This window comes from Heteronotia binoei, chromosome 12, assembly GCF_032191835.1.
Source record: "Heteronotia binoei isolate CCM8104 ecotype False Entrance Well chromosome 12, APGP_CSIRO_Hbin_v1, whole genome shotgun sequence".
Lineage (NCBI taxonomy): Eukaryota > Metazoa > Chordata > Lepidosauria > Squamata > Gekkonidae > Heteronotia > Heteronotia binoei.
Genome location: NC_083234.1, coordinates 81,254,334 through 81,266,583, shown reverse-complemented (window position 1 = coordinate 81,266,583; position 12,250 = coordinate 81,254,334). Strand labels below are relative to the sequence as shown.

At 51.2% G+C, this 12,250-nt stretch overlaps 1 protein-coding gene across 1 annotated transcript in view; it reads right to left on the bottom strand.

Annotated features, from left to right (window-relative positions):
- GPSM1 (G protein signaling modulator 1) overlaps positions 1 to 12,250 on the bottom strand; it is a 47,679-nt gene that overhangs the window by 13,162 nt on the left and 22,267 nt on the right. The window contains exons 9-11 of the mRNA XM_060250654.1: positions 9,548 to 9,674; positions 3,899 to 3,948; positions 3,233 to 3,379 (exon numbers count right to left, since the gene is read on the bottom strand). Coding sequence (XP_060106637.1) covers positions 3,233 to 3,379; positions 3,899 to 3,948; positions 9,548 to 9,674 — 324 coding nt within the window. The remainder of the gene's footprint in view (positions 1 to 3,232; positions 3,380 to 3,898; positions 3,949 to 9,547; positions 9,675 to 12,250) is intronic.

Genomic DNA, 12,250 nt, shown 5'->3' with positions numbered 1-12,250 from the left:
TTTACTTGTGCAAAAAATGATTAAAGAAGGACTGACTGAATTACAATGTTGCCCTACTGAAGAAATGATTGCTGACATCATGATGAAGCCGCTTGACAGACTGAAGTTGAACGACTGCGTGAAAGTAGGAACTTGATTGGAATTGCTAGTGACTGAAATGTTGCATAACTTGAGAAGGGGTCTGTTGGAATACAAGCTATGCACATTTCAGACATTATAGAGTTAACTGTTTACCTGAAACAGGAAATGATATACTGTAACCTAAACCCAATTGTAAACCGAGTCTTCTAAGCCCGGGAAGCATACAAACACAACATTGGTCAGAAAGGATGTTAGGTGTGAAATGCTTTGATCTTCTATGCAAGCTTAATTGTGTTATTTCCTGTTTGTAACTGCTTTTGGGAACAAGAAGTTAGACAAAGGGTTGTTGTATAATGTACCCATGGAGAGGACAGACATAATTTAGACTATCTGGTAAACGAAGTTGTATTTCTTTTTTATCCCAAGTACCCTATCCTGATGTTTTCTAGTAAACTTTATTTTTTTTTGACAAGCAATCGTCTCTGACTCCTTTATGCAAACTCCATGCCTCTGAATTTAAACACATATTTCCATCAGGAACCTTATCAAAAGCCTTACTGAAATCAAGATAAACGATGTCTACAGCATTCCCCTAATCCAGCAAGGTAGTCACTTTCTCAGAAAAAGATCAGGTTAGTCTGACATGACTTGTTCTTGAGAAACAGCAGTCATCTGATGTTATTGTCAGTCAGAGACAATGAATGTCAGACCCACCCATAGCCCAGGGTCTGGCATGAACAACCAGCAGAGAAATCTGCCCCTGAGAAACTGGGAAACCTGTGAAATGATCTATTCTGGGAAACCCTGCTGCAAACACCACTATAATTTCAACACTAACATATGAATATATATAATATAAACCAATAGGAAGCAGCACTGGCAGCCCATTGGCCCCCTGAACCTTGCAAGATGGGGACATTTCTGCCCCAGGAGGTGGTGGTGGCTACAAGCATAGACAGCTTCAAGAGGGGACTGGATAAACATATGGAGCAGAGGTCCATCAGTGGCTACTAGCCACAGCAACAATAACAGCTGGCCCCAACCGCTGGCAGTTGCTGGGCGGAGTTTCATGCCCGGCTTCTGGAATGGCTTCTGCCCGTTGCAGCTCCAGAAGGCAAGCGGGAGTCGGAGGGCCCCTTGGATGTGCTGCTGGTTGACCGGGGGGGGGGGGGGGAGCGGCTCTGGTGGCTTCTGGGGCACAGAACCTAGAGAGGGTCTCCCACCCACCGGGGATCAGCTGTGCTGGACGAGAGGAGGGGGAAGAAGAAGATATTGGATTTATATCCCGCCCTCCATTCCGAAGAGTCTCAGAGCGGCTCATAATCTCCTTTCACAATGGAGGAGTATGGTGTCAGGTAAAGAGGTTCCTTTGGTTCATTGTAGCTTCCTCGCCTCCCCCCCCCCCCCCCGCCCGGCCCACTTTCACCTCCCATTCCTCAGTTTTTCTGTGCCCTTGGAGAGGTTCAGTTACAACATTATACATTTTCCCGTGTGAATTGTCTGCAGTCTGGAAACACTCCTGTGTTAAGAGAGAGAGAGAAACAAAGAAAGCAAACAGATGGGGAGGATGAACAAAGCAGGAGTCAAGTCACACCTTTAAGGTCAACCAAGTTTCATTCAGAACGTCAGCTTTCGTACGCTCTCTAAGCACACTTCATCAGACGAGGGGATCAGGTATAGCGGGCTAAAAGACATGCAGTTTGTTGATTAAGAGGGCAAGCTGACTGGGATCACATGGTAAACGGTGTGGCTTGGCCATTTGGTCTGGATAGCCATAAAAGGTAATAGTTTCCTGCCAGTTGGTGTTTCTGCAAATCTAGGTAAATCACAAAAGGACATGTATTGCCTAGTTGTAGTCCACCTACACAATCATTTTGCCCTCTTAACAAACTGCATGTATTTCAGCCCACTATACCTGATCCCCTCGTCTGATGAAGTGTGCTTAGAGAGCACACTAAAACTTACATTCTCAATAAAACTTGGTTGGTCTTAAAGGTGCACTAGACTCCTGCTTTGTTCAACGTCTTCAGACCAACACGGCTGCCCATTGGGATCTATGTAGATGGGGAGGTAGGGAGGGGAAGGAAGGGAGGGAAGCAGGCAAGGAAAGCAAATAGATGGGGGAGGCAGCAAGGAAGGAAGAGAGAGAGAAAGAACGAGGTGAAAAGAAAGTAAATAGATGGGAAGGAAGAGGGAGGGAAAGGTGGAAAGAAAGCACTTTTAACTTTGTGTTTTGCAAGCCCCCTACCCCCATGCTAACCGGCTTGGCTTGGAGAAAGGATTTAAAGAGACAAATGCTTTCTCCGAGCCAAACCAGTCAGCCAGCGTGGCAATGGGGCAGAACTTAGAGAACACATTTAACTTTAGAGGGGGAGGGAGGGAAGAAAGAGAGAGAGAAAGAGAAGGAAGAAAGGTGGAAAGAAAAACAGGTGGGGAGGGGGAGAGGTGGAAAGAAAGCAACTTTGAATGCGTTCTCCAAGCTGCCAGCTAGCTTGGCTTGGAGAAGGGCTTTAAAGAGACAAATGCCTTCTCCAAGCTGGCTGACGGGGGAGGGGGGGCTCCGAGAGCTGCAGAATGTGTGTGAGAGACCCACAGTTTGGCCACCCTGCCCGAGATGAAAGAATGAAGTGCAGGATCCACGTCTTCCATCTGCCTGATTCTCCGCCCCCTTCGAACTGAGAAGGGCCAAACTCTGCTTTCAACAGCCCTGGAAGCAGCTTAGCTCCACGATGCTGTTCAGTCATGGACTCAACAATGACAGATTCAGCAGTTCAGTTAGATTAAAATTTCACTGCAAAATAACTTTTGGGAAATAACTGTAAAATCAGCTTCAGCAGAATGCAGAATCAGGAGTTAAACATTTCTAAAATCTAACTTGCTTTTGCTTTGCTAGAAAGTTGCCTCTCCCTGCCCCCACCCCACCCCCTTGCTCCCTGTGGCCCCCCAATCTAGACAAGGCTGGCCTGGCCTGTGAGGTGCCCCTGCTCAGCCAGCGGCCTTGGGCTCTCTGGCCTGCTTGCTTCTTTGGGCCTGCTTTGCATTTCTTGCTCTCTGCCATCATACAGTAAGCCTCAGTGAAGCCAAGGAAAAAAGCCCCTTGTCTGTGTTTGGATAGACACCATTAATAAAAATACCACCATTGTCATCTTACCAACCGGACCTGGACACCACTGGCTTCCAGTGGGAAACTGCGAGACACTGGAGGTTTGGCTTCAAGAATGGTTTGGCTTTCCCTGCATTTACTGGATCTGGCAGGCAGGGACAAATCTGTCACGGGGTGACTTTCTCCATTCTGGTCCTGGAAAGAACAAGAGCAGGAGGCTGTTTCCATGTTGTTTTTAACCCAACACAACTAAAGGGGAGCAGAGCAGAGCAGGGTGATGGCAAGAACTTCCAAGCACCTGAGTGAAGGAGACTCCCCAGAGCAGCTGCAGAGGAAGGACTACGGAGCTTCAGAACGGGCTGCTGGGCCTGTGGATGGAGCTTCCCTTCGCAGCCTGCAAAAGCAGAGCCTCATGCTGTCCACTGACACTGAGCACCAGGGCTGCTCTCTCCTAGGTCTGAGTGGGGGCTCTGGACAGCATCACAGCTGGCTCCACCTTTTGCCTCCCAGAACATGCTGAAGGACTCTCAGCCAGAGACTAAGGGGGGGGGGGGTGAGAGAGGCACAGAGCCTTGCGTGGTCCAGCCCCGGATGGAGTGGCCTTCATGGTCCCCAGGAGCTCTCATGGCCTAACCTCCCCGCCCCCTTATCTGCTCATACAGACCTCCCAGCAGCTTGCGGGGCTGCAGCCCAGAGGAGCATCTCCTCCCTTACCTTTCCAGCGCTGCTCATGCTCTTCCTCCAGCTATTCTTTGGTCGGGCCCCTTAAAAAAGCAGAGCAGCAGCCGTCACCAAAATCCAGCTCTCAGGGCAGACAGACAACATGCAGTTCATGGCACAGACTGCTGCCTCCCGCCCCTTGGAAAGTCCAAGCAAGCTGCCACCCTCACCCATACCCACTTAGTGCTGGGCTGCTCTGCATAGTCAGACTCTACATCCCCCCCCCCCCATAGTGCTGATGCTGCAGATGACACCCCGTGCGCCCCCCCCGCCCACTCTGGACAAGGCTGCACGGAGCACCGGGGGTGGGGGGGAAGATGCTCCTGGATTCTGCAGGGACAGTCCTGCAAGCCAGCAAGTAGGTGCTCCTCGACTCCCGCTCATATGACATCATCCTTAGCAGTCTACAGGATTCCGAAACCAATTCAACAGAAACAGACGGCTATTCCTGCAGGCTGTGGCTTCACAGTGACTCAGTCAGGAGAGGCCGGAGCTCTGAATGATGCCAGATGTCCTCCTCAGTGGGCCTTGGGAAATGGCTTTGCTCAAGCGGCTTCTTCCTGTCTCACTAGAGGGTCAGGGGGTTTGTGTCTGCCTTTTTCCATCTGCAGCAGGTATGGCAGTTGGCCCCTTTCTTGGAGCACCGCAACTTAGCAATGGCGATCCATGCTATCGTCACCTTGAGAATAGACTACTGTAATGCCCTCTACATGAGGCTGCCCTTGATTCTGACTCAGAAACTACAGCTAGTGCAGAATGCTGCAGCAGTTGTTAATGAGGCTCCCTCAATGGGAGCACATTCAACAAGTGCTGAGAGAGCTGCACTGGCTGCCTTTTGCGTACCGAGTCCGCTTCAAAGTGCTGGTTTAAAGCCCTATATGGCCCAGGACCTGTCTATCTGGCACCTGGTTTTTTGGCCACTGTGTGACCCAGAGTGTTGGACTGGATGGGCCATTGGCCTGATCCAACATGGCTTCTCTTATGTTCTTATCTATGGGACTGCCTTCCCCCAGATGTTTCCCAGAGAGCACTGTGTTCGGGAGCTCAACATCTGCTATCTATCCCCATACCAAAGGATGCCAGACTAAGCTCAACCGGGCCAGGGTCTTCTCAGTGGCAGCACCAATGCTGTGGAATGCTCTCCCAGAGGCCATAAGAACCTTGCGGAAACTCTCCCAATTCCACAAGGCCTGTAAAACTGAACTCTGTTGACAGGCCTATAACAACTAATGAGGGAGGAGGCTGCTACTGTTATGCTACTGAGCAATTCCATGGGAAGACCAGAAACAGATAAACAGAAGCCTGGTGACATCCAATATAATATGATCCACCTATATTAACATTTTGTACAGCACCAAATATCTAGCTTTTAAATTATTATTTGTTCATGTTTTCACTGTTTGAAACTGTAACTGAATATGTTGTTTTTAATACAACTGTTAGCCGCCCTGAGTCTGCTAGCGGAGTGGGAGGCATATAAATCGAAGGTAAATAAAATAAATCAATGAATGAAAAGAAAGCTCTGTTTTGATGCCGAGAGGGACAGCCAGCCAGACAGCCAGCACAAGAGTCGGCTGAATCCCTCCATCTCTCTCTGGGCAGCCTGAGGTGGGGCAGCAGCACACCTAGGCAGGAAACGGCTCCTTCCTGACTTTTGATTCCTGAACATTCTAAATGAACCACTCGCTGCTCTCGTGCCCACATGCGCCTGGCTGGGGCTTGCGCTCAGGGGAGAGGCTCCACCAGGCCTCTGGCTCCACTGCTTCATCTGCAGATATATGCACAAAACCCAAATGCAGATACAGCTTTGCAAAATCATATTCTGAAATGAAAAGACTCTGAATGCAAACAAGAATGGGAGCCGAGAGATCTCCAAGTCAGTTCATTCCATGCCAGTGAAGCGGCTATAGAAAAAGAATGGGGGGTGGATATTGGCCCATTCTGAGAGATGGCACCATTGGCAAATGTTTGTCTGTGGAGTACCAGGCTCATACAGGGACAGATGGTCTTAAAGATAGAAGAAGAACTGCAGATTTATACCCCACCCTTCTCCCTGAATCAGAGACTCAGAGCACCTTACAATCTCCTATATCTTCTCCCCCCACAACAGACACCCTGTGAAGAATAAGAAGATATTGGATTTATATCCCGCCCTCCACTCCGAAGAGTCTCAGAGCGGCTCACAATCTCCTTTACCTTCCTCCCCCACAACAGACACCCTGTGAGGTGGGTGGGGCTGGAGAGGGCTCTCACAGCAGCTGCCCTTTCAAGGACAACCTCTGCCAGAGCTATGGCTGACCAAAGGTCATGCCCGCAGGTGCAAGTGGAGGCAGTGGCGTGGGGAGGGGGGAGCGGGTCGCCCCAGGTCTGGGGGGCCCCCTGGCAATGCCAAGGGGCCCCTCAGAAGCCGGCTGCACTCGCCGCCTTCCCCGCCCACGCGCGGGGCCCGGCGGCGGTGGCGGAGGCCGGAGAAGCGGCGGAGAGGCCGGCGCTGGTCGCTGGAGGGCCTCCAGCGACCAGTGCCGGCCTCTCCGACGCTTCCCCGGCTCCGCGACCGCCGCAGGGCCCCGCGCGCGGGCCTCCAGTGCAGGCGGAGGCCGGGGAGGGCGTCGGAGAAGCCGGCGCTGGTCGCTGGAGGCCCTCCAGCGGCCTCGCCGCCGCCGGACTCTCCGCCGCCCTGGAAGCAGGTAAGGAGGGCAGGCAGGCAGGGAGGGAGGGTGCCGAAAGCGGGGGGGGGGGCGGCTGGTGGGAGGGGGCGGCCTTCCTTCCTTCCTTCCTTCCTTCCTTCCTTCCTTCCTTCCTTCCCTCCTCCCTTCCTTCCTCCCTCCTTCCTCCCTCCCTCCTTCCTTTCTTCCTTCCTTCCCTCCTCCCTCCCTCCTTCCTTCCTTTCTTCCTTCCCTCCCTCCCTCCTCCCTTCCTTCCCTCCCTCCTTCCTCCCTCCCCCTTCCTTTCTTCCTTCCTCCCTCCCTCCTCCCTTTCTTCCCTCCCTCCCTCCCTCCTTCCTTCCCTCCCTCCTTTACTTCCTTCCCTCCCTCCTTCCTTTCTTCCTTCCCTCCTTCCCTCCCTCCCTCCTTCCTTCCACCCTCCCTCCTTCCTTCCCTCCCTCCTCCCTTCCTTCCCTCCCTCCTTCCTTCCTTCCCTCCCTCCTCCCTTCCTTCCCTCCCTCCTTCCTTTCTTCCTTCCTCCCTCCCTCCTTCCCTCCCTCCTTCCTTCCCTCCTTCCCTCCTCCCTTCCTTCCCTCCCTCCTTCCTTTCTTCCTTCCTTCCCTCCTCCCTTCCTTCCCTCCCTCCCTCCTCCTTCCTTCCTTCTTCCTTCCTTCCCTCCTTCCCTCCCTCCCTCCTCCATTCCTTCCTCCCTCCCTCCTCCCTTCCTTCCTTCCCTCCCTCCTCCCTTCCCTCCCTCCTCCCTTCCCTCCCTCCCTCCTTCCACCCTCCCTCCCTTCCTTCCTTCCTTCCTTCCTTCCTTCCTTCCTTCCTTCCTTCCTTCCTTCCTTCCTTCCTTCCAGGGCTCTCAAATATCCGATGTTCATGTCTTGCGGCTCTCAAACATCTGACCTTTATTCTGTGTTGCTCTTTTGTTAAGCAACTCTGGCCACCCCTGGAGTAGACAATACTGACTTTGGTGGACCCAAGCACTGATTCAGTGTAAGGGAGCTTTGTGTTTGTGTCTTCTGGTGCAATTTTGATCTCAGATCCTGTATTTACTTCATCAGTATATGGGATAAGGCACTTTCTCAACTGTGCTGCATAATGCAGCCTATTTATTTTGTCCTGTTTGCTCTGTTGGCTCTATCTGTGCCACCTTCATCACTTTCGGGATGTGGATCCCCCAGTGGGGTGGGCTCCCGACTCCCTCCGCTGGCTGTTTCTGATAGCCCTGCGCCCCCTCTTTCATTTGATATGTGTCCCGTGCGGGTGCCACCCTCCCGCCGGGAGATGCCGCAAAATGAGCCCCCTTGAGGCTTATGGCGGCAGGGCTCAGGGGAAGCGAGCTAGACTGCTGTTCTTTTGAGGGGTTATAGAGTGTTTCGAGCCCGTCCCTGTGGCATCGGTCCCATTGTTGTGGGACCCAGGGGGGCGGCGCAGCGGCCCGCTGAAGCAGCCTGTCAGTCACTTCCGGGTTCCTGTCCTGCATCTTGACCTGTGTTATTAGTGACAGGCTGCTTCGGTGGGTCGCTGCGCCGCCCCCCTGGGTCCCACAACGATGGGACCGATGCCACAGGGACGGGCTCGAAACACTCTATAACCCCTCAAAAGAACAGCAGTCTAGCTCGCTTCCCCCGAGCCCTGCTGCCATAAGCCTCAAGGGGGCTCATTTTGTGGCATCTCCCGGCGGGAGGGTGGCACCCGCACGGGACACATATCAAATGAAAGAGGGGGCGCAGGGCTATCAGAAACAGCCGGCGGAGGGAGTCGGGAGCCCACCCCACTGGGGGATCCACACCCCGAAAGTGATGAAGGTGGCGCAGATAGAGCCAACAGAGCCAACAGGACAAAATAAATAGGCTGCATTATGCAGCACAGTTGAGAAAGTGCCTTATCCCATATACTGATGAAGTATATACAGGATTTGAGAACAAAATTGTTTCCGGCGGTGATATTTGGGGGATTTTTGGGGACGTCACAGGAAGTGCTGTGAAGTCACTTCCTGTTTCCGGCAGTGGCATTTGGGGGAAATGATGTCATTTGGGGGAAGTGATGCCACTGGAAGTGATGTCACTTCCTGCTTCCGGCAGGTGGCGCGGGGGGGGGGGGGATGATGTCACAGGAAGTGATGTCACTTCCCGTTTCCGGCAGGTGGCGCGGGGGGGGGGGAAATGATGTCACAGGAAGTGATGTCACTTCCTGTTTCCGGCGGTGGCGTGCCGTCACTGGAAGTGACGTCACTTCCTGTTTCCGGCGGCGTGCACACACGTAGGGGGGCCCACATAAATCTTGGGCCCCGGGCCCCGAAAGCCCTAGCTACGCCCCTGAGTGGAGGAGTGGGGAATCAAACCTGGTTCTCCAAGATAAGAGTCTGCACACTTAACCACTACACCAAACTGGCTCTCGGAATCTAATCAGAATCTAATACTAATTGGAATCTTGATATGAGCCTGGAAGCAACTAGGAAGCCAGAAAGGATGTTTTAAAAGTGGCTTAATGTTATGGCAATTAACTACCAGATGTCCCCATTTTCATTAACTAAAAACTTCCATGATGTCTTCCCAGAAGTTACAGAAAACTGGATCAGCACAACAAAGCCAGCCGGGTCCAAGAGGGCGAACGCCCTACAATTCTGGGGAAGTTGAAATAAAGAAGTCTGGTTTCTGTAGCGATGTGGCATCTAATAAATCCCCAAGACTATGCAATTTACTACAGATAACTTTGCACCACCACGTACAGGCTGCTCCGCCTCTTCCAGGGCCTCAGACTTTACTAGCAGCAGCATCTATGTCTCTTGCTGGTACCTGAAACATTTGCCTGAATTCCACAGGCCTGACCTGGACATCCCAGAGGGATGAAGAGACAGGCAGACCCATCTGATGCAGCCAGGATGCAAGGATCTGGACCGACGCCAGGCCTCAGCACATCCCTCCCTCCCCACATGGGGGTAGCTGCGGGCAGCAGAAGCGTGGTGGGATCAAAACAGAAAGACTCTAACCTTGCGCTTCATAGCCGGTGCAACCAGCAGGCCTGCCCTGTTCATCCTCGCCTGGCTGCAAGCCCAAGAGAGACTTCAGGTGTGCCATGTTCATCTGAGCAGTTCTCTCCCCACTGTGGTCGCCAATCTACAAAACACCATGCATGTTGTCATTAATTACCTTTATACCCCACATCAATGCAACTACTGAAACAAACCACCATAAAAGTGCATTAAAATTCACAATAAAAGCCATAAAACAAACTGAAAATGAATGAGCTAATGGCAAATCCTAAAAGAGTAATATGAAACAGCTAGCTCACAGCATATCTAAGCTAGAAATATCAGAAGGATTACAGTGTACATACAAAGTCAGTAACAACAACCAAACCCACTGTAATGAAATGCTAAACATTCAAATAAATGATATAAAATGTATATTGTGTATAGTATTTTTCTCTATTTTATATATGTTTATCCAGTCTATTATGAAAACCATATCCCAGATATGAATGTATATATATAAAAAAAATCATTTCATCATCATCATCATTTTTATTTGTATCCCGCCCTCCCCGCCGAAGCAGGCTCAGGGCGGTTAACAACATCAGATCAATACATTAACTTATACAATAATGTTTAAAACAATAACTGGTTTAACAATTTAATTAAGATTCTAAAATTAATAAAATCAATAAAATTAACATCCTGGTGCTATTTCCTCAGCAGTCTCTCTTTTTAATTGGTGAAGGCCCTCCTGAAGAGGATGGTCTTGCAGGCCCTGCGGAATTGATCAAAATCCCGCAGGGCCCGCATTTCTTCCGGGAGCTGGTTCCATAGGTGTGGAGCCACCACAGAGAAGGCTTGCGTGCGGGTACTCTGTAGTTTTACCTCCTTCGGCCTGGGGATAGTCAGCAGGTTCTTCCCTGCTGACCTCAGTGCTCTCTGGGGTTCATATGGGGAAAGACGGTCCCTCAGGTAGGCAGGTCCTTGGCCATATAGGGCTTTAAAACTCCTAATTATAACTATACAGATAATATTACAATATAATCCTCAAAAAAGAGGAAAGACCACATCAAAGAATCATTCATAGGAAATAATTCCTCTTCAAAGATAGCATCCAAAAAAATCAATCAGAAGGAATCAGAAGAATCAAACAAGGATCCTGGGTGAAGATTCTCTTATTTCGGTCACCTTCTTTAGCAATGCTAATTTTTAAAATATCTTATTTACACGATTATATTCTCTTGATTAGGGTTTGTAGAATCTTTCGGGCTCAAAAGCCGTGTTCTACTGGAGAAAGTTTTCCTTCCAGACTTTCTCCAGTAGAACACGGCACTTGAGCCCGAAAGATTCTGTAAACCCTAATGATGTTACCAGCCGTGAAAAACTGAAATCTTTGATATATTCTCTTGATTTAAAGTGGATTCAATTTGAGTACAATGTGGCATTCATTCCAACAATATTCAGCTGTAGAACCACAGAGTTGGGAGGGATTTCCAGGGGCATCTCGTCCAACCCCCTGCACAATGCAGGGAAATCATATGTACCTCCCCCTGCCCTCCCTCTCATGATCTGTCTATGTTCAGAGAATCAGCATTGCTGTCAGATGGCCATCTAGCCCCTGTTTAAAAAAACGTCAAGGAAGGAGAGCCCACCACCTCCCAAGGAAGCCTGTTCCACTGAGGAACTGCTCTTTCTGTCAGGAAGTTCTTCCTAATATTTAGCCAAAAATGCTTTTGATTTAAGTTCAACCTGTTGGTTCTCGTCTGAATTTCTGGGGCAACAGAAAACAACTCCTCACCATCCTCTAGATCAGGGGTCCTCAACCCCCGGGCCACAGACCGGTACCAGGCCGTGGCCTGTCCTTAACCGGGCCGCCCAGCCTTGCTGCCCTCTGCCCGAGGCGCCTCCTTCCCCCCACCCCATAGGACCTCTTTCTCCTCCGTCTGTTTTTACAATATTAAGGCTGGGGTCTGTAAAGGCCGACCCCCCCCCACCCGATCACCTGATCTGTGGGGAAACCACATGAAACCGCAGCAGCAGCAACAGCGGCCACTGAAAAAGCCGCGCTGCCCTTGCCTCCTTCCCACTTCCTTCCCCTGCCCAGGAAGGAAGTGGGAAGGAGGCAAGGGCAGCGCGGCTTTTTCAGCGGCCGCTGGCTGCTGCAGATTCGCACGGGCTCCTGACAGATCAGGTGATCAGCGGGGGGGTGGGGGGGTTCGGCCTTTACAGAGCCCAGAAGGCACTTCATGGCCCCTTCTCCAGCCTTAATACTGAGGGAGGAGGAGGCGCAGGGGGTGGGGGAGTGAGGCTTCGCAGCGCCGTGGGAGGCAAGGACAAATTCGGTGCCCCCACCCTGCTGGCCCTGGGGCCATGGTGGGCCAATCGGCCCTGAGGCTGGTCCCTGGAGCCAAAAAGGTTGGGGACCACTGCTCTAGATGACAGCCCTTCAAGTACTTGAAGGTGATCATATCACCTCTCAGGCCTATGAGCTTCTCAGGAAGTGATGATGTGTCTTCAGAATGATTATAAATTACATTGTTTTAAGAGTCTGGCAGACGAATCTGCAAAAAAACCCTGTTATATGCTTGTTGCCCATTCTTATATTCCTTCTTCCTGTATCTTTCCAACTTTTCTCCAGCTCTCCCACTGTTTCCCCTGTCGTTTTCTACAGACCCACTCTGCACCCTGTTCCTGTTCTACCCGCCTTGTTCACCCTGC